This window comes from Haliotis cracherodii, unplaced genomic scaffold (assembly GCF_022045235.1).
Source record: "Haliotis cracherodii isolate W230 unplaced genomic scaffold, xgHalCrac1.p SCAF_19, whole genome shotgun sequence".
Lineage (NCBI taxonomy): Eukaryota > Metazoa > Mollusca > Gastropoda > Lepetellida > Haliotidae > Haliotis > Haliotis cracherodii.
In genome coordinates this window covers 10271335-10293380 of record NW_027266274.1, presented here as the reverse complement: position 1 = coordinate 10293380, position 22046 = coordinate 10271335, and the positions used below count along the sequence as shown (strand labels likewise).

The following is a 22046-nucleotide window of genomic DNA, read 5'->3' as shown; positions in this document are numbered from 1 at the left end:
TGAACGAATAAAATCACATTGAAACCTCTTTTTCCTGAACATTGTCATAGTCAGTGATGGTGTCAGTATTAACGAACTATGAACAGGACGTCACGTCCTTTGTGCGTATATATCCGAAGACGTACCAAAGGCAACCGTAGGAAAACTTAGGTACGCCACAACCTCAATTCGTGCGTATAACCAAACTTTTGCATCAAGGTTCCACCATTTAAGGACTGTTAAGTTATTCAAGTATTTTGAGAGTTGACAATCAGAAATAAACTACATATTGTACAATTTGCTTGTTAGCATTATGCACAATGCTATCACATGCAATGACCTTTACATTGAGTTTTCACTTCTTCTTTTTTGCTGGCATTTACTATTTCTAAAAACAAATGTGTGAGCGACAGGTCCTACGGTAGAGCAAGGCATACTTCGCAAACATGTCATGCTTGTTATTACCTGAAGTAAAGCAGTAGGGCACAACAAGAAGAATTTATGTGTGTACCTAAATAGCTTTATAGCTAAAATGGATAGAATTATCATTAAACCGCCCGCATGTTATCAGAAATGAGCGGGCCACTGTAACTTAATAATGCCCTCATATTGCTTGACGACGGGACATTATCAAGCCCGTTGTTAGGTGACGTCATAGGGTAGAGAAAATGACGTTACGTTCAAAAGTGACGTCATCTGGTTTGTTCTATGACGTTTCCATATTTGTAAAAGTTGGTCAGTGACATTGGTGTCGATTGCAGTAAATGTTTCAAAACCGATATTGTTGTTTCTTTTTATTTGATAACAAATTCCATCCATTTTAGCTCAGTCTTTTCAACTGCCTTCCTTCGTCGGGCAGTTAATGGAAGACCTCGGGCTTCTGCAAATGATAATGCCCTGAAAAATAGCGTTACCCTTATAGTAACATGCTATTTGCAATATCCAAAAAATGAATAAAAACTAGACAATTCTCACACAAGTCATTATCATGAGGCAGGATATAGAAAGGATAATATAAGTAATACATTTTAAGTATTTGAATGGCATTTAGAAGTGATACACATAAAGAAGAGAAGTTATGGATGTCAACTTCTTTATTATATAGAAACACAACGTTTCGGAGTATATGCTTATATCTGTTGGCCTCCCTTGGTCCACCTTTGTTATCTTATTTCTTTTGGTGGACTTACAGGTATTCTTTCACCTGATTGGGGAGTGAACATATACTCCAAAACGTTGTATTTCCTCATAATAAAGTAGTTGACATCCATAAATTCTCTTCCTCATGTAATACATTAAATATTAATTTACATAGAAAGAACCATTTAGCAAAATATATGCACAGTAAATATCAGAACAGTGTCGTTCCCGGTAATATTGTCCCGATTAACAGATGTCCGGATTAACGAAGCATGGGTTGAGGCTAGTGTTTTTTTGTGTCGATTTTCTATAACATATAAAACATCATTGAATAACATTAACATTGACCTGATTAATACATGTTATTAGTTATTATACTCTGTGAAGGTTACACATGGGTATCAGTGAGATGTGCCCAACCCATTTTCAAGTCTTCCCTACATACCTGTGTGTTGTAAGAGTGAGGACAGAAATTCTGCTATCACGTACTATAGAGGTTTTGGTTAGCAATGCTTTACTGTTACAGCAGTTTGATTTGGTTTGATCAATATCAAAGAACCAGTCCATTGTCATACGTAAACACATTTACATAGTGTGATCACTGAAGGGAAATCAGTAGCCAATACGAGTTGATTACTTCGAGCGATATTTCAACGCTGTATGTTTCTTTAAGCTCCAACGCTGATCTATGCCCCACAACACTGTTGGGCTGAGTCTGGTTGACCTAGGTCCCATATACCAACTGGGAGCTGTCAAGTTGGCAGGCTGTCTGAATCATCTCCACCGTTGCAGGACCATCTAAATTGTATATAAACATAGTAATTTATCATTTAATGAAACTTGGTTTTACGATCCGATAAATATGGAAACGGGGTTCTCATACAGGCACTACTGATGAAAGTTCCATGCATTTATCGTTAAACTATTGCCTGGTAATCCAAATAAGTTTAGGTGAATGTTTCTCAAAGTGTGGTTGTTTCTGCACGCAAAGACTCACGTAACACATTGTCTATTCCTTTGATACTTACGATACAGAAGCACAATGCCTTTGGATGTATCTACGATGTTAACATTAAAATAAACACCAATTATTGTTCCAAAGTATAATACCATGTTGTTGTTTTCAATTGCATTATTAGAACAATCATCATACCGAGAGGGAAGAAAGTGTCCTGTGACATATCCTTTCTCGCAGCCTCGATGGCGTGTTTCACTGCAAACAACGCTGATGAAGCCATGCACACGGGCGGCTCACCCACAGCTGAAACACAACATTAATTATGTGTTACTACCCAGAGTAAATTGCTGGTATGAAATTTCAAGTAGCTCGCTGGGAGAATAATATTATTACAGATGTTTAAGGCGTAGTAACACGGAATGCACTTTCATATGTTGATGATATTGTAAGTATCTGTCATTACTTTTCGATCCCAGGACTCCGCGTGGGTTGGGGGCATTCTTCAGGAACTGAATACGGAAATCGATAGGAATGTCCTTTCCCATTGGAGGCTTGTATTCCTGTACAGACAAAACATCGTGTTTCACTGGTTACACTGCCCTTGACCAAGCGGAGCCACATCGCATATACCTGTATACAGGTTTGGTTTGATATTGTTGAACCCACATTATGTGAAGTATTGATGAGCAATTTTACAAAGCCTAGTAAATGGTATATCACTATGACACCAGTTGCAAACATCAACATGAATAAATCAGAGGATTACATGGTTCATAAGAAAGCTATAATGAAGCATATGCTAAGTTTACTAATTATAGGATACCACACATATACAGTTTTTAAGATGACAACCAGTGCCAGTAGCCAGACATTGTAGATTGTAAGGTTTTCAATTATCAATTGCCTCCGTGCGTCCTTCTTGCAGCACACTCAGTTGGTTGTCCACCCACATTATATTTGAAGATGGTCTTACTAACAGTGTATGATGGCCAACCCTTTAGATCACTCAGTGTCAAAATGCATAAAAGAGGTGCTCTAAATGTATTGAATTCTAACTCGAATATGTCTTCCTATTTTGATTTTCAAATATACTGGGTTATCCAAAGTTTCATATCTCTAGAATTAGTTTTTGTGAACCATTACCTTTTGTGAATTTCCAGAAAGGTCTTCCTTTTCAAAGAAATAGATATCCTTACATTGTGGATAGCCCGGTATTTTATCACCCATGACGCCTTGACTCTAAAAGTCTTTCGTTCAGCAGATATTTTTGGTTGTTCATCCACATTTTATTGACAGGTTACTATCGATAACATTTTAGATCACAATATTTGGAGAGCTCCTGGACGTCTTATCTTCTATGGCCTCTAACATGTCACCTTGGTTACAATGGTTTCTGTCTGAACTCCTTGTCCCTGTCGTGCTCCTTGTGTTATTTCACTTACCCATGTGCCATCAGTCAGGGCTGTGCCAGTCGTGGGGTCATAGATCATCTGTTCGGTCATCCAGTAGCCCAGACCCATCGTAAACCCACCCTCAGCTTGGCCAATGTCAATGTCCGGGTTCATACTGAATGAACCATGGAAACAAAATGTAATAGAAATTGGCCAAAATCTATTCTCATGGACCTGGCACACAATTGTCATCAGCGTGGATGTATACACTGTCATCCCTTCAGTGAACAAACAGCCAAACAGTCAGTGTACTGTTGGCAAGCGACCATCAATAAACCATTGATCTTCCTCCTATCACTTTTACGTATGGTATTACACACCCACCCACCCCAACAACTACCACCACGACAACAACAAAGCACCACCACCACAACACACCACCACCACCACAACACACCACCACAACAACACACCACCACCACAACACACCACCACCACAACACACCACCACCACCACCACAACAAACCACCACACACACATCTCGCAACCCCACTACACCACTATCTGTTCCTACACCTACACCACACTGTACCACCATGACGACACACTCAACTATCTTACATTCCATCATGATTCTAAACACCCGCCTCAACTATCCACTGTCACGCCAAACCCTACCTCTTTAACAGCATATCTCAACCACAGCACACGTTATTGTACGCGCCGAATCTGATGCTCTCACCTGTCTCCACAGTCATACAGGATGTCCACTCTGGTGATCTGGTTCTCCCCGGTCAGGATGTCTACCTCAACCTCTGTGCATACTGCACCGCAGATGTTGTAGTTACAGAAGTCTCCTGTTGGATTTGTTCTGAAAATGACGATAGCGAAGGAAGTGTTGCTATCTTGACCTGCACTGAATGGCCAACTTAAAGTCTACAAACAGCCTGTTTGTCGCAATGCTGAGTACTGACATGATGGCGTTTGCAGCTAACTGACTTATTCGTGTACGTACACTATATTTTTTTATGACGTTGTGCCACTTTGAATACTTTCCATCTCTGAAATTTAATTTACATTCCAAAATATTTTATTTTACATGTTACCAACCATGCATTTATCTTCACTATCAACACTACTCAGAAAAGGTTGCAGGCCATCGAAAGAACCACAACGACTATGAAGCCATCTCGCTCTGCGCGTCTCCATTACATCATCAATCTCAAGACGAATTTCTAGCCATCTGGTTCGGATGTCTGTCTGATTTGCATAATGACAACAACCATGGAACTATCAACTCGGCGTTTCCCTGTCACATCAGCACCATTGCTATGAACCTGAAGCCATACGTGAGGACGTAAATCATGACCATCACAAAGCCATCTAATTCTGCGAGTTAACTATACACATGCACAAAAGTTAAGCGCCACCCACCATATTTGTGAGCTGTTACTTTTGGCACTTAATGATAACTATCATAACGAGATGTACGATTACATGTATATGTAAAACTCATGTGATGCAAAAGTTGTCCCAAAGCAAGTTTATCTTGTGTTCCAAAAGAATATGAGCAGAAAGGAATTTTACCGAAGACCAGAAATTAAAGGATTAGAAAACATTGAAAAACTTTTTTTGTCATGTAACTGTCATGATATCGATAGCAGACCATATCAGGTGTCACATAGACACCCTAGGGAGTGCAGAGTCTATTGTGAGACAGAAACGTCAGTAACGTGTGTATGATCCACGGACATTGACCACAGCTTCAACCCTACGCCTCATACTCATTACAAGTCGTTGAATGCTTCTATGAGGCAAACGGAAAATGAGGGACCACCACTGGACGAAGAACGGTATCTTGGTATTGTTGGCCATTCAGGTTTCCATGAATTGTCACCAGCTGAAGTTTGCAGCCGAAGGAAACACAACCCCATATCTTCTGGATGTTACTTGGTGCAAAACAAGTGTTACGTTGCCTCCAAACACGTATTTCACCATCAACAGTTCATAGCAGCATTCGACACTCGTCAGACCAATGGATCCTTCTCCAGATGGCCAAGTTCCGTCGACTACGGGCACGACACCATATCCGCATGTGTCTCTCAGTCAGTTGAGGACGTTTTACTGGTCTTCTGGTGTTGTAACCAGCTACGGTCATCGTCGAGAGTCTCTGACTGCAGTCCTTAAATCTGTTGAAGTGGCAAATGGATTTCGTCTGACTATCCTGAAAAGGCGTCTATCCTCTCTGTTAGAGGTCTTTCTTGGCCAACCAGACCTATGCCTGTCATTGACATAATTGGTTTGACCATGTTTGAAAATCAAACGAGTGATAACACTGTGATGACGACCCATTTGTCTTGTAATGGCCCTGCATGACATGCCAGCACTTTTCATGCCTATCACTTGCCATCTTTCAGCGTTTGTTAACTTTCTCCTCACCATGACTGATTTTCAACCTCTATTGGAAGGGGAGTCTCACACAGGAGCAAAATGCAACCACGTGTCTGAAACTTGAATTTCACTATTTATAGCGTAGGGGAACTGCAGCAACACGTAAAGCACGCTTTCCTCGTGGTAACTGGACAAATTTGGGTTCATGAAACTATGGAAACCTAATTCAGTCATACATCATTATATTTCGTATGTCTGATTCTCACACGTGAAATCAAGAGACTATGAATATGGTGGCGCTTAACTTTTGTGCATGTGTATACATCGGCAACAGACTATAGCCATCCCGTTCTATCACATTGGCATCATGACGCCGACCATGACCATGACGCCACCATCAATCATCTGCATTTCACACCATGTTATATTTGGTAGAAATGGACATATTTACGAGCTTCTAGCTGACAGGTCCACCCCTTGTTTGTAGCACTGAGCAGCAAGCTGTTGCCAGGTAGGGTTGACCATCTTGGCTTTGACCGGAGCCATCCGAGCCTTCAACTGCTGACAACACTGCACGACTCCCTTTAACAAAACGTTTGCGCGCTTTTCAACAATATAAAGAGAAATTACCACTGAAAGAACAGTCCACTGTCCGATTCCGACTAATTCATAACAATGTGTTTATGAATTACTATAAGGGTAACGCTATTTTTCAGGGCATTATCATTTGCAGAAGCCCGAGGTCTTCCATTAACTGCCCGACGAAGGAGGGCAGTTGAAAAGACCGAGGGCTTCTGCAAATGATAATGCCCTGAAAAATAGCGTTACCGTTATTATAGATAAAATGGATGGAATTTGTTATCAAATAAAAAGAAACAACAATATCGGTTTTGAAATATTTACTGCAATCAACACTAATGTCACTGACCCACTTTTACTAATATGGAAACGTCATAGAACAAACCAGATGACGTCACTATTGAACGTTACGTCACCTATCTCTATCCTATGACGTCACCTAACAACGGGCGTGATAATGGCCCGTCGTCAAGTAATATGAGGACATTATCAAGTGACAGTGGCCCGCTCATTTCTGATAACATGCGGGCGTTTTTATGATAATTCTATCCATTTTAGCTATAATATCAAATAATGATGATACCCGGTGTTTGCGAAAAAGGTGAACTTATTCTTCCAAACCGGTTGCACCCATCAAAAAAACGTGCGCAGCCAAATCAACATCATCATCATGGGAACACATCACCTCTTTTGGGGTTTTTGCTGCTTTTACTTGCAGTTTCAAAGAAATAAACTCAGTGACAATTAGCACCATACGTTAGGAAACCGAATTGCTCATCCATATAAAGAGATATGCTCTATCCTTGTACAACTTACCAAAGCATTCACTTCAGTCGTGTGGCTACCTCCAGTAGTGACCGAGTTAGAGTTGGCCAGGGTGGTCGTTGGTTTAACCTTGATCGTGTCAATAGGGATACCCAACTCATAGGCACAAATTTGCATCATCTGTAATCAAAAGTTTCATCATCACCATCATCATCATAATAATAATTATACATTTATATTGTGTGTTTTTTCCATGATAGATACCATGTTAAAAGCGCACGTAATATGTAATACATATTTTTTGGTAATTTAGAAATAAGCTGCTCTGCCATCAGTGGGATGTTCGTAATAATATAACTGATACCAGCCGAATACTACAGGTCTGGCAGCACATGCTCTACCTTTTTTTCCAATACACGTGTTTCTCCTGTATGAAATTCAAATATGAGATATTATTATATTCTTCAGTGTGACAGATTGAGTTTTCGGAAGTTGAGAAAAGTGCTCTTGTCATTGCAGTGAACATAACACTTTGAGGAACTATTGTCATAAAAGAGCGACCTCCCCGCATATTGTCTCCCATTGTCGTCAGTGTCTGGCCCGTACTCACACTGCTGACTTCCTTTTCACGTTAGTTCCACATCGACAAGGCAAAATAATGACAGATGATCATTTATGGAGTTAATATCACTTCTCGCCATTTGTTATTCTCTTGAAAATGTTTCGTTATAAACTGAAAATGTCTCACTTAACTTGTCAATCGAGACTAGGCGTTTGGCAAAGCGGCATTTTTGTTACCTGACCAGTGTGTATTCCTTCGCTTCCAACAGTGGTCTCGTAGCTCTCAAGAATATTTTTTAGTAGATTTGGTATATAATCATGTCCAAATGTATGATAAAGAATTGTAGTGACCTCAAATATTTTAAAATTGTGGAGTAGCTTAAATATTAGTTCAGAGTTTGCAAAATCTTAAAAAATATAAAAAAAGTAATACAAAATATCGCTAAATATTTCACTGTATTTATCTTCCTAAGCTGAACAACCTTTATGTTCAGTCCCTGTCCGACTTCAACTCCACCGAGAGAGAGGGCTACGGACCCATCCCCATGGTAGACAGTCAGGTAGACGTTGTAGTCGACGTGTGTGTAGTTTAGGTTCCAGCGGAGAGGCATCACCTCAATGCCCTTCTTCTTCCATCTGTTGGCCTACAAGTAAAATGGACGATTGAAAGAACAAAACTTTAATCCCAGGTATTTTGATAGAGACACAATATTTTCTGCTTCAAAATTCAGTCAATCAGTTAATGTATTTCAAGGCCATATGACCCATATTACATACATATATATCATACAGTCATATCACATTACACGTGCATCATTGTATTGGATAACATTACGTTCCCGTTCTAATTTTACATACATAGATTTTGACAGATGAAATATTTTCTCACGAATTTTATAGTTTATTATATACATCAAAATATACAATTGTATTCTCAGATATCTAAAGCCAAGCCGTTTTTTTAAACCACAGCATTTAATTTTTTCAGGACATCCACCGAACAAATGATATTTATCATAGTGCCTTGGTATCAATTGTTTCTTTCTAGATCTGGGATAAAAGTGTTTCGGATATTGAGGGTCACACGTACCCTTGGACTCAACATCAGATGGATGTTAAATGAAATATATATCATGTCACCATTTGGACTATAGTTTGAACCTTGGGAAAGTTTAACAGACACATGCGAGTATGCTTCTTAATCATGTAAAACTGTACAGACTAGATTATGTCTTTTTTAAACATAAAGTCTACTTTTAGAAGCTGCACAAACAATGCCAAGGCGTCTGGAATAAGAATCTGCCAAAGAATCTGATATACTTGACTCAAAGTTATTCTTCATTCTGGGGGTAGCGGGTTTTTTCATTGTGGAAGAGTTAGGTAATGAAGCTGTTTCGATATTCTAATCAACATTCAAAGTAAAATAAACTATCAGTGCCTTTACCTGGTTGAATGCTGCAACCTGTTGTTTTCTAGCCTTGACATCGGCTGACGTCTCCAGCTGAGCGACAATATGCTTGATGTTGCAGTACTTAAGAACCAATCCACTGACAGCTGTCTGAGGAAGAAGAAAAAACTCTGGCTCTTTGCACACTATTGAAACAACTTTCCAAACATTTCGACCAGGCCATGCCTGTATATTGTTTCGGTCGGTTTAGTACAAAATAAGAAGCATAAATCTTTGAAAGGCATTTAGAAGCGATACACATAAGGAAGAGAGTTTATGGATGTCAACTTCTTTATTATGAAGTGAATTCACCTGATGAAGGATTAAGCATGTACTCCGAAACGTTGACATCCACAAATTATCTCCCTTAAAAGCAGTGTAGTTGAGGGGAAGTTGTCTGAGTTGTGTGGCATCAACTTACCTGGCCTTTGTTGAACAGGTTCAGCTTCCTGAATGTAAGCGGATCCATGTTGAAGACTTTGGCGGCGTGATCCATCATCGTTTCCATGATGAACATTGATGGAACGCATGCTGGAAGAAAACATAACAAGCACTGCAATATATTAGAAATTGTTTGTAACAGTCCTCCCAAAACAGAGTTCATTATGCTGGCAAATTATCAAAGATTACATTGAGGTTATTACAACCAGAAACTCTTTGTTGCTCATGAACATAGATTGGCATAGGATCCACTTGATGGGCACGGAATGAATTACCGAAAGCAATGTCCCGTCCGTGCGATGGAACCATTGTTCGTGAATAAATGGATGAATGTTGTTTTACGCCGCACTCAGGAAAATGCAAGTTATATGACGGCGGTCTGTAAATAATCGAGTCTGGACCAGACAATCTAGTGATTGATATCATGAGCATCAATCCATGCAATTGGTATCGATGACATGCTTCAACAGAGTCAGCGAGCCTGATCACCTGATCCCGTTAGTCGTCTCTTACGACAAGCATAGTCGCAGGCAAGCATGGGTTGCTGCAGACCTATTCAACCCCGAATCTTCACGGGTAATGAATGAATGAATTCGATGGAAGATCAATATTGTAGTATAAACATCACACACCTTTGTCATTTCTATCCCTGCTCATTGACTGTGATCGGATCGATATTATCTTTAGTTTTCGCGTATATGTTTCATGTATAGACATGTGTGTCCCGTGATGGAGGGTATTACCTGGCGACCGGCAAGGAGTGTTGGTTGGGAGATTTGTCTTTAGAGCTATAGGTTTGAAATCCCATGCTGGACAGTAGTATGCTGAAAAGAATGGATGCATGTGTGCACAATACGCAGTACCCAGTCTGGATAGTCATCTCAAAAAGCTATTTAGGGAAAAATTGAATCGTTACAGGGGTAAAAAAGAACACAGAGAAAATTCAGCACAGTAACAATAACCATGGCATCATGTCAGAATGTGTTGATCACTCCTACTATTGTATCAGAAATGAACTACAGAAACATACAGAGAACAAACCGATCAGTCCCAAAATAACGAAAAAATCATCGAAAGGTATAACCTTTATCTTCCTTGCAAATAAAGCAATATTGTTATTGCCAATAGATATAGGGGAAACCTACTACAATACAAAATTCAAAGGATTCTTAAAATTAGGATCAAGGTACTCATGTATCACCATTGTCCATATATCGAGGAAATAAAGCAAAGCGGCAGTCATTGGGTGATATTCCACAGTCAGCATGGGCTGTAAGTTGGATCCCTTGAAGTTTCCCATCATTGTTGACCCCGATCTGGTTACAGAGGAATGATACTGAGTGGGTGATAAGACATGGTGCTCCCAATTATACACAACAGACTGAAGCAAGGCAATTATCGTACTGGTGCCTACATTACTTCAAAGAAGAATTTTACACTGTCATTTTCTGTATTAAGATGCCCAGATGTTCTTACGGTGTAATTCGCCAGATAGGGAAAACGTTTCCCAATTGTCTTCATGTTGGTGTGGAAGTTCATCGCCAGGCGGACTGGTCTGAAAATACGAATCGTACTTTTTTTCAGCCTAGTTGTTACAAGTAATCGATATTTAGTTCCATCTTTCATCTGCGCATCCATAATATATAAAACGTCATGCCAGTCTCGATTAACCGACAGATTCCATTGAGTGTAAAAGACATGATGGAGGGGAAGCTGATATGAATGGATCACTGAAAAATCAGTGATGACACCACGTGTCAACAAGCCCAGAGTAAGGAACATTAGTCTGAAATTATTTTTTTTCCATGGTCTATATAAGTACAAGATCTGTGGTTGTGTGATTCAAAAAAGAGATCAAATGACTACGAACGTATTGGTCTGTTAAGGTCTCATCTTGCATTGAGATTGAACAAGTAGATACTAGAAAAGCAGCACTCATCCCTTTTTCACCTTGTCATCATTCAACCCACCTTTTCATGATCTGAGTGGCGAGAGCAGCGGCACACGCTGTCATGTTCGCTCGTGTTATCCTTCCTCCAAAAGATCCTCCAAGACGCTTGACCTCCACGCTTACACTTCGAAACAAAATAAGATAAAATGTGAACTTATATCATGTTTGAGCATATTTACAATGAAACAAGCAAGTAAAAGTATATGTTTAAGGGACGTTTCCTCTCTGCTATTGTACGTCTTTTGGACAAAGTGTCAATGAACCATGGCGGCGTGGGGCCTTGTTAATAATATACATCACTGGTTTGTCTGGTCTAGACTCAATTATGTACATGCTTAATGTTAATGTTAAACAAGAAACAAACTGTAGGTACCTGCTTTCCTTGATGTTAAGTAATTTAGCTACGGCCTGTTGAACACCATCTGACCACTGTGTCGCGGAGTGGAGATGTACACCTACCCCATCCTCTGCTGGGTAGCACAGGCAGAACTGGGAAGTATATGTTATACTTTTAATTACAAGCCAGGTAAGGATATGTTACACGTAACACCGAGTGTCATACATAGCCTACACCAAACGTTTGAAAAAAACAGAAAATAATAGCGACAAAACCATTTTCATAATCATAACAAATATATGTTTAATAATATGCTATTCCGAGTAAACTGACGTACATGTTTTTAATCATTCTAGTTTAAAAACCAAAGATAGATACATGAAGTAAAATGTTAAATTCGATATTCGTATGAGAGTTGCCGGTGGGGTAGCCAAAACGAGCTTCATCTGAAATCGTTCCACACAAAAAAGTTCAGTGACACGTCAAATCAATAGTGTAATGACCACCCAAAGCTACACGACACATCCGGCTCACAGAAAAAGTCAGTCATATGATGGGGTCTCATGGGATACGTCGCCATTCTTCTTGGAGGACCTGGGTCAGTCTGTCTGTAACGTTGCATCAGATAACACGGGAGCAACCAAAAGCTCTGGCAATTAAGACATGGGTGGCACCTGTCTGTATCATACCCAAGGCCCGCTCGGGAGTCACTCGTGGCATGTGTGGTCAGTGTGATCATTAAAGTCATGCTATGGTACCATGTATGTACCCTCACTGCACGTATAGTTTCGGCTGCGCAAGCTGCTCGTGTTTTTTCAGTTTTTGTCATTTTCTACAAAGGAAACGTGCTGTGGACGTGTATCACGTTCTGCACAGAGCATTTTGTTCTGACGATGTGTTTTGCAAGGATTTAGTTTCATATTTAAAGTGGAAATATTTCTTTTGGCCGTCAGTTTCTATCATAAGGCTGATATAACAAACGTAGAAAAAACAACGTCAGTGATTAACTACGAAAAGTAACTACGTTATTGATTAAGTAGGAAGTGTAACTACGTCACTGATTAAGTACTAAACGTAACAACGTCACTGATTACGTAGAGGAAAGGTAATAATGTCATTGGTGAATCAAGAAAGGAAGCGAGAACTACGTCTTTGATTCAGTAGGAAACATATCTACGTCACTGATTAAGTAGGAAACGTAACTACGTCAGATTTAGGTAGAAAGCGTTACTACGTCACTGGTTATGTAGGAAGCGTAACAATGTCATTGATTGAGTAGGAAAGGTAAAAACTATATTGGTGAAGGTAGGAAGAGTAACTACGTCATTGATTATGCAGGAAGCGCAACTACCTCATTGATTACCACGAAACATGACAACGTCATTGATTAAGTAGGAAAGTAATAACGTCTTTGGTTAAGTAGAAAAGGTAATGTCATTGGTTAAGCAAGAAACATTACTAAGTCATTGAATAAGTTGGTAATCAAGTCTGATGAAGTAGGAAACGTAACTACGTCATGAATAAGGAAGGAAGCATTAATACGTCACTTGTTTAGTAGGAAGCGTAACTATGTCATTGATGAAGTAGGAAAGGTAACGTCATTGGTAAGTAGGAAACGTCACTACGTCATTGAATAAGTAGAGGGCGTAACAACGTCACTGATTAAGTAGGAAACGTAACAACGTTATTGGTTAAGTATTAAGCGTAACTTACATCTCGCCGTGACATTAGTACTTTGATCTCTAGGTATCTGACTTACCTGTGTTTCCAGGTGGAAATGGTACTGCTGTTTCATCTTGATGGTGCCAGTTATCTGTTTATCAGATCCCGCTATTGCAGCTGAAGTAAAATTAACATTTGTCTTTTCTGTGCCTTGTTTATCTAATTCTATTAAACCAAATAATTAATTTGCTTACATAATTAAATCAGTGAAACAATCTGAACGGACACTGAGCTTGATGTACTCAAACCGATATCTGCAGAATAATAGGTTACCTGCAGCATCACCAACTTTTAGTTCTTTGGCAACATTTGGAAATATGGATTTCTTCTGAATGGCCTCTTCCATTGTAATGATGGGAGGCTGGACGTTCTTGTAGGTAACTTTCACCATGCTGGCTGCTGTGTCTGCTGATGGTTTGTCCACTGGAACGAAACATCATATATTGTTGCACCGATTATTTATATCTACAAACACCAAACGTTTGGTTTTCTTTTAGGTTGGACCAAATGTATCTTCTAAAGGGGAAGAACCTATCTATTTCAGCGTTTACACTAATGTGAATTAATTAGCATCATTATGTGGTCGGGGCACGGGTGGCCAAGTCGACTAAGGCGCCGCGATTCGCTGTGCAGAGTTGTGTCCCTTGGGCACGCCAGAAACCTATAGCTGTGGGTTCGAATCCCGGTTCACCCCAATTATGTTTCTAGGTTTGTCAGCACCATATATACCCGTGCTCGTGGGTTTCACCTAAGTGGTAAACGTCTGAGACCTGCATCACTTTGGGCTTTCCTCCCACATTAAGCTGACACGCCGCGACATAACTAGAATACAGTTAAAAGCGGCGTTAAACCCAACTCACTCACTCACTCACTCATTATTTGGTCCCTTAACCGCTGTAGCTGTTCGATAATTTGTATAGTGAAAGGTAATATGGCCAACTATATGGTGGTACTTGGTTGGTATAAGTGCTGTTTTGTTCCAATACTAAGGGGCATGAACAAAATCAATTAGGACTTGTCACGTCTGAAAGTCATGGAAGTGCATGAAGTAATTGGTCCAATTGGTGACTTGGATTTAACTCATACATCATTAACTTTTCCAGAAAAAGTAGGACTAGATTCCCAATGAAGTGACAGCAAATGATGGAGTTAAACTCATTCTAAATGTATGTATCTTCATATCATTTATGTACAAGGACAGCAGGCATTAGTTGTTTTGTTCAGAACAAGATGAGTATTAGCTTATAAAACTTTTAACCGTTCTGTCAAGGAATTGTACCTGCCACGATGAGACCAATTGGCTGTCCACTATACAGAACCTGTCCACTGCAGAACAGCTGGGAAATGAAAGGGATTGAGACATGATTTTAACAGCTGTAATTACTTTTCAACAATATGCATTACCTTTCAGATACACAATTGACAAATTTGTGTAGTTCACATTATATATGACAGTATAAGACTTCCTTGATGATATCAAACTAAATTATCTAAACCACATAAATAAATATAAATGTTAATGGCGACAATTTTTTAAGTACATGATTTTCATAGTCACTAGCAATAAAGTGTTTTCGTTTTGCGTTTGCTTTCTATTTTGAAAGTTGCAATTAACATATAGTTATATCATCACATATCTATTCTTGTTATATTTGAAACTTAAAAAGGGGGACACGGGTGGCCCAGGCGCCGCGATTCGCTGGGCAGAGTTGCGTCCTTTGGGGTCGCCAGAAACCTATGATTGTGGGTTCGAATCCCGGTTCGCCCTGATTATGCTTCCAGGTTTGTCAGCACCATACCCGTGCTCGTGGGTTTCACCGAAGTGGTAAACGTCTGAGACATGCATCACTTCGATCTCTCCTCCCACATTAAGCTGACACGCTATAACTGGAATACTGTTAAAAGCGGCGTTAAACCCATCTCACTCACCGAAACTCAAAAACTGCCTCCAAAAGTTCTCTTATAAGAATTAAAGAACACGTAGAATATGCAGCTTTTTGAGAAGAAGAGAACTATAACAGAGGATTGAATCTACTAAAGAAACGGTAACAAAGAAACAGTTGCTCGTATATATATTCTTGTTATCGTACCTCTTCAACACCACCGGCAGATGGTTCCCTGAAATTGTTCCGGTTTGTTGGTATATCAGCTGCAGATATATACTTAAGAACTCCCGGATAGGACTGTGGAAACATACATCATGAAATATCAAGCTACATGCATAAAACATTTTTCATCATTCCCCTCTTATTTGTTGGATCCGTGTCTGTTTATTTGTAAAAAAGAAATGGTTCAAAACATTGCAGAATAATATCACTTGCCACGCCATACGTAGTGAATTCAAATTTAGCCTGGTTGTGATCTGTGGTTCCCAATTTGTACCCTACCCGTGGGTTTCGCCAAACATATTAACGTTCTCTGGGAAAACCTCCTTATACTCGCACTTATACTCCTGACACTACAGAAATATTGTTCAATGTGGAGTTAATAAATCACTAATTTTCACTCAGTCCTATATACAGTAGTGCAATGAAAATGCACTAAGATTCCTTCTTCCAATCAATCTAATTTATTTCGTTGATTTTGCACAATGCTATTTTTCAAACATCTGATCATGAGATTGCCTGGGAGCCCAGGAACAACACGGAGGCATACAAAATCGTTCATAATGCAGCAAGACTGACTACTTAATCACACATGTATCCTTATTAGCAACGAGTAACTAACACAATTGACAGATTCTACCAATTGCATTCTTGAAGGCTGCTGTTTACACAGGAAGTTGAATCCACAAACTTTTTCAGGTAACCCAAACTTCATGTGCACATTCTTAATGTAAATACATATTAGATATAAGTGCAAAAGTAATGGAAACGGTTCTAACAGATTTAACACTCGGTGTCCGTAAAGAAGATAATTCGAATTTGTATGAATTCAGTATTTTAGTCTGTTTAGGTTACCATGGCTGCAGAGGTGTCGACAGTGTCGATCTCGGCGTTGCCAACACTGCTGATGACGAATGATGCAGCCACTTCATTTGGAGCAGGAGGTATGTCCGCAACGTACTGGACCCGACCTGAAGTCTGAAATATATACATGGATCTCCTACATGAAGTGGATGAGCTGAGACCATCTGAAGTCAGTACACATACAAGTAAATGTAGATCTCCTACATGAAGTGGATGAGCTGAGACCACCTGAAGTCAGTACACATACAAGTAAATGTAGATCTCCTACATGAAGTGGATGAGCTGAGACCACCTGAAGTCAGTACACATACAAGTAAATGTAGATCTCCTACATGAAGTGGATGAGCTGAGACCACCTGAAGTCAGTACACATACAAGTAAATGTAGATCTCCTACATGAAGTGGATGAGCTGAGACCACCTGAAGTCAGTACACATACAAGTAAATGTAGATCTCCTACATGAAGTGGATGAGCTGAGACCACCTTAAGTCAGTACACATACAGGTAAATGTAGATCTCCTACATGAAGTGGATGAGCTGAGACCACCTGAAGTCAGTACACATACAAGTAAATGTAGATCTCCTACATGAAGTGGATGAGCTGAGACCACCTGAAGTCAGTACACATACAGGTAAATGTAGATCTCCTACATGAAGTGGATGAGCTGAGACCACCTGAAGTCAGTACACATACAAGTAAATGTAGATCTCCTACATGAAGTGGATGAGCTGAGACCACCTGAAGTCAGTACACATACAAGTAAATGTAGATCTCCTACATGAAGTGGATGAGCTGAGACCACCTGAAGTCAGTACACATACAAGTAAATGTAGATCTCCTACATGAAGTGGATGAGCTGAGACCACCTGAAGTCAGTACACATACAAGTAAATGTAGATCTCCTACATGAAGTGGATGAGCTGAGACCATCTGAAGTCAGTACACATACAAGTAAATGTAGATCTCCTACATGAAGTGGATGAGCTGAGACCACCTGAAGTCAGTACACATACAAGTAAATGTAGATCTCCTACATGAAGTGGATGAGCTGAGACCACCTGAAGTCAGTACACATACAAGTATTCGAACCCGGGATTCGAACCCGGGTCTTCGGCGTGACGAGCGCACGCTTTAACCACTTGGCTACCCAACATGGGTACACTTCTCTCAGTACAAACTCATACCAATGAATTGCACTGAATTTGAAATGTGAATATAAAATATGAAACGTGAACACCCTAGAATAACCAGTCTCGATTATCCACTAAAAAAAATGATGTAAATGTGTCACTGAAAATCCTTTATGAAACCAGACGAGTGTTTGTAGCATGACAGTACCTCTGCCATGGGACGGCGGCTGCAAAAAAAACGGGTATTTAAGTGATCGATGGAAGAGAAAATCCAGTGTCACGATCGTGCATTTACATATTTTGTTGAACCTAAAAACTTTGATTTTGAATTAAGTTTGATGTGTACAGGCGCAAGGATTCTGCTGCTTATAAGAAAAGAAAAACGTTTAAGAAATATATTCGATTTGCAACACAGTGGAGCGCAGTTTCAATGTCTCGGCCCAAACATTTCTTTTGTAGTTGACTCAGCATAGATAAATGCAACTGGGCTTATTATGATATTCGGGGACTTCATTCCACCAGCAGAAACGTCGACCCAGTTCAAGTAAATATAAAACGTCAACGCCAGAGAATAATCAGTGTCAATTATCCACTGAAGTAGATTTCATTGGGCGTAAAAGGCAAAATAGTGGTGAAAATTAGAGGAATTGATGACTGAAGATCTGTGATGACACCAGGTGTTCACGAAAAAGGTAAGCATGTCCTGTAAATAGTAATTGTGTGGAGCAAAGAGGAAAATTGTTTTGACATTCTATAGTATACATGTAGTAATACTGAACACATGTATCAAATCTGTACATCACAAACTATAAGATACTATTCGCAAATTACACCAGATACAATACTAACGCACTGCACCTCGAGGTACGATCGAGCTGTTCCAACAAAGATTTTAATATCTTGCTGAAGAGTATTTGGTTCAGGGTAAAAGCATTCAAGGCCTTAGAAAAGCTTTCAAAACATTTTTGGTGGACATTTGGAGATGATTTCTAAATTGGACGCATCATTGACAAAATTGTTGTCCGATGCAGTTCTCTACTTTGAATTGTACCGTTTGATTCTTTCGATAAACACCTGGCTTGCCTTTGCATGTATGTGTAACGGGGCAGGATACGATGATAGCCTTTGCAAAAACACCAAGTATCATTAATAGGTCATTATCTGAAACGTCCAATGGACTCTGCTTTTAGCAGAGATTTCTTCTGATTTTGGAAAGGGGTTTGATGCTCTAATATGTACAATATGCTGCCGTCATGGTTCAGGTGAACACTTGGCGGGTCTTCGTGCCAACTTATCCATTTATATCCATTATAAATGCTGTTGACAGGATGACAAAGGCAATCGTTTTCTTAACACAAATTAACGTTGACAACAAACCAAAGCAAGTCATAAGGTCACACATTGGTAGTCTTAATATGTTGGTGAAAATACATACCATTAAGGTTGCATTCGCTTTTGTCATAGGTTGAGTCAGGGGGTATTCATCTTTACGACTGTCATATGTCTGAGTGCCGGATGACACGGGCCGCATCAAGTTGGTGCCTCCACTCTGGAATCTTGCTGCTGCTTTCTCACCACACATGCCGAGCACACACTGAAGTAAAGAGACAGAAAAGATTTTGTACCCGTCACACATGGAGTATTGGAAGTCGTCTAAGGGGCTTCAATTCTCTGTGCTTGGTGGTGTGGACGTGCTAGAGCCCTCTCTTCGTGGGTTGAAACACCGGTACACCATATAGGTTTGTCAGCACCATACCCTCTTTCATGGGTTTCAACTAAATGGTAAATGTCTCCGACCTGCATCGCGTCGCGCTTTCCTCTTACATTAAGCGGACGGGATGTTGTGCAACTGAAATGCTCGATAATATATATATTATTTCTGAAATGTTGTTAACACCGCTCACGGACTATTTACTCCAGGTCTTCAGCCCTTCCCCACTTACACATGTAGAAGTAACGACAAAAACATCAGAATTTCGAGAAAATAGCCGAAATTACGATAAAACTCTCGGCTGTAAAAAAAAGTTAATTCCGAGTTTTTTAAACAAAATTGAAATAACGAGAAAATAATCGAAATGACGAAAAAATAATCGAAGTGACGAGAAAAAAAATCGACGTTTTAAAAAAAATATTCTCAAATAATTATATTGAAATAACATGATACAATTGTTCTCTCATAATGGCACTATTACACTTTCATAGCATTCACAGGAAAATGTCTTGGTTCCAAATTTGCCTTATTTAATCGAGCAGGCAATTGAGGTCAAGTTGGGTGAGATGGTAATATGAATGCACATCGTTCAGCATCTCAGGGTAACATGGGTTGTATGATTTCCAGGGATGTAAGAAATATATTTGACTGCACAGCTGTCTATTGACCGAAGTGAAAATGCAACGTACCTGGGTGACCAGTGAACAATATCATGAAATGGGAATTCATTAGTTGAAAATGTGTTTGAATAGATGTTTTGTTTCTGACCAGTTAAATTGTAAGTGGAAACATTATTTTAAATTGTGTGTGACTGATTGTTGTTTAAAGGCGTAGTCAGCAATATTCCATCTGTTTCACGAAGATCTGGATCAGGCTAACCTATAATTGAAAACATTAAACGCTAAAGGGGCATTACCTGCATTACGAGAGGTCATGGAGCCTGAACACTCGATCACACTTTTAGCCGGGTCTCACGAAAAGAATGAAGTACTTGAGACTTGACCCGAAATCACAAAAGCGATGACACAGCGTCGTACAACATTGTTGAGACAGTTATCAGTATCACATAGATGCGTGTGACACATCCATGTATCCCTGCAGTTCTACACAGATAACGTCTTGCTTCTAGATAAGTTTAACATTGAGACCAACGAAGACTGATACAAGGCCTCGATTGTGTATATTGACTGACCTTGTAGAACAGGCAGATGGCCAAGTTCTTTCTGTAGGCTAGACTAGATAAACCCGCTGTAGCGTCTGGGATCAGCTCGGCGGACAGACTGGCTATTGCAGCTGAAAAGTGAATTAGGTTGCCTGAAGAACGCCTGTTCACACCTCACTGTTCAAAACAATAAAAGTAGGCTTCATTACCATGATCAGTGTGTTTATGTAATCCATTCCGTCTTAAAGGTGCCAATATGCATGCATTCACCCATGGAACAGCATCACATATACACCATCAATATAATGAGCATCCATCTGATTCCTTGCTTTGTTAAAGTTACTGTATTTAAGAAGCAATTGTAGTAGCAAAATATCAGGCACATATCAGCTTCTCTACCACGATGTTCTATCCACCATTCCATCCAAACCCGCAACATGACAAGCAATCATTTCTGTACTCGGGACCTTATCTCGTAGAAATGTGACACCCTATATTGCTCTCTTCATAATCTTAACTTCGGAGTTGGGGCACGGGTGGCCCAGAGGTCAAAGGCGCCGCGATTCGATGTGCAGAGTTCGTCCCTTGGACCCGCCAGAAACCTATGATTGTGGGTTCGAATCCCGGTTCGCCCCGAATTATGTTTCGAGGTTTGTCAGCACCATACACGTGCTCGTGGGTTTCACCGAAGTGGTAAATGTCTGAGACCTGCATTACTTCGGGCTTTCCTCCCACATTAAGCTGACACGCCGCGATATAACTGGAATACTGTTAAAGGCGGCGTTAACCCTAACTCACTCACTCACTAACTTCGGAGCCTCATGGCAACCGACAGATACAGGATCTTCACTTGAATGTAAGTCAAGCCCTGCATCTCACCTTTAAGAACTGAAGCATCTCCCAGATGTTTGCCCTGCAGAAACGCCTCCGTATTGCTTGCATGAACCTGGATGTATAAACAAAAGTTAATGTTGAATAACAACAGACAAACAGGATGGCAGAGGTGTATTTTGAAAATCCACTAAACCTATAGATGTGTAATATATATCGGGATATGTAACCTGTATTTCGCATCAGCTGTGCACAGCTGTAACGTTGGGCAGCTTGAATGATGTTTCATGTATGAGCCACAAAAAGCTAGCCTTTCATTCGTCCTCATAAAAGTGCCACAAGAACAATAAACAACTTCATGTTATCCTCAACCCCCGTTTCAGTAAGTTGATTTTAATAAATAGTAAACAATGGGTAGCATCAAAATACGATTTCTTGAACGGTTCTTCATGTTTTGTTAAGTCGCATTGTGCAGTGCTCCACGTTGTGGATAAACAGTTAAACATCAGAAATTGTTATCCAGGGTATTCAGACACAAAAACAAATAGTCCCTATCTACCGTATCCAATATTAATGTG

At 39.9% G+C, this 22046-nt stretch overlaps 1 protein-coding gene across 1 annotated transcript in view; it reads right to left on the bottom strand.

Annotated features, from left to right (window-relative positions):
- Positions 1–837: 837 nt before the first annotated feature.
- LOC139466937 (uncharacterized) overlaps positions 838–22046 on the bottom strand; it is a 30509-nt gene continuing 9300 nt past the window's right edge. The window contains exons 13-35 of the mRNA XM_071248660.1: positions 21517–21583; positions 20668–20768; positions 19200–19358; positions 16624–16746; positions 15754–15846; positions 14943–15000; positions 13937–14086; positions 13701–13780; positions 11978–12093; positions 11624–11728; positions 11130–11208; positions 10855–10969; positions 10397–10477; positions 9634–9743; positions 9210–9323; positions 8248–8409; positions 7256–7384; positions 6312–6442; positions 4212–4340; positions 3520–3643; positions 2541–2637; positions 2273–2380; positions 838–1917 (exon numbers count right to left, since the gene is read on the bottom strand). Coding sequence (XP_071104761.1) covers positions 1844–1917; positions 2273–2380; positions 2541–2637; positions 3520–3643; positions 4212–4340; positions 6312–6442; positions 7256–7384; positions 8248–8409; positions 9210–9323; positions 9634–9743; positions 10397–10477; positions 10855–10969; positions 11130–11208; positions 11624–11728; positions 11978–12093; positions 13701–13780; positions 13937–14086; positions 14943–15000; positions 15754–15846; positions 16624–16746; positions 19200–19358; positions 20668–20768; positions 21517–21583 — 2505 coding nt within the window. The 3' untranslated portion in view covers positions 838–1843. The remainder of the gene's footprint in view (positions 1918–2272; positions 2381–2540; positions 2638–3519; positions 3644–4211; positions 4341–6311; positions 6443–7255; positions 7385–8247; positions 8410–9209; positions 9324–9633; positions 9744–10396; positions 10478–10854; positions 10970–11129; positions 11209–11623; positions 11729–11977; positions 12094–13700; positions 13781–13936; positions 14087–14942; positions 15001–15753; positions 15847–16623; positions 16747–19199; positions 19359–20667; positions 20769–21516; positions 21584–22046) is intronic.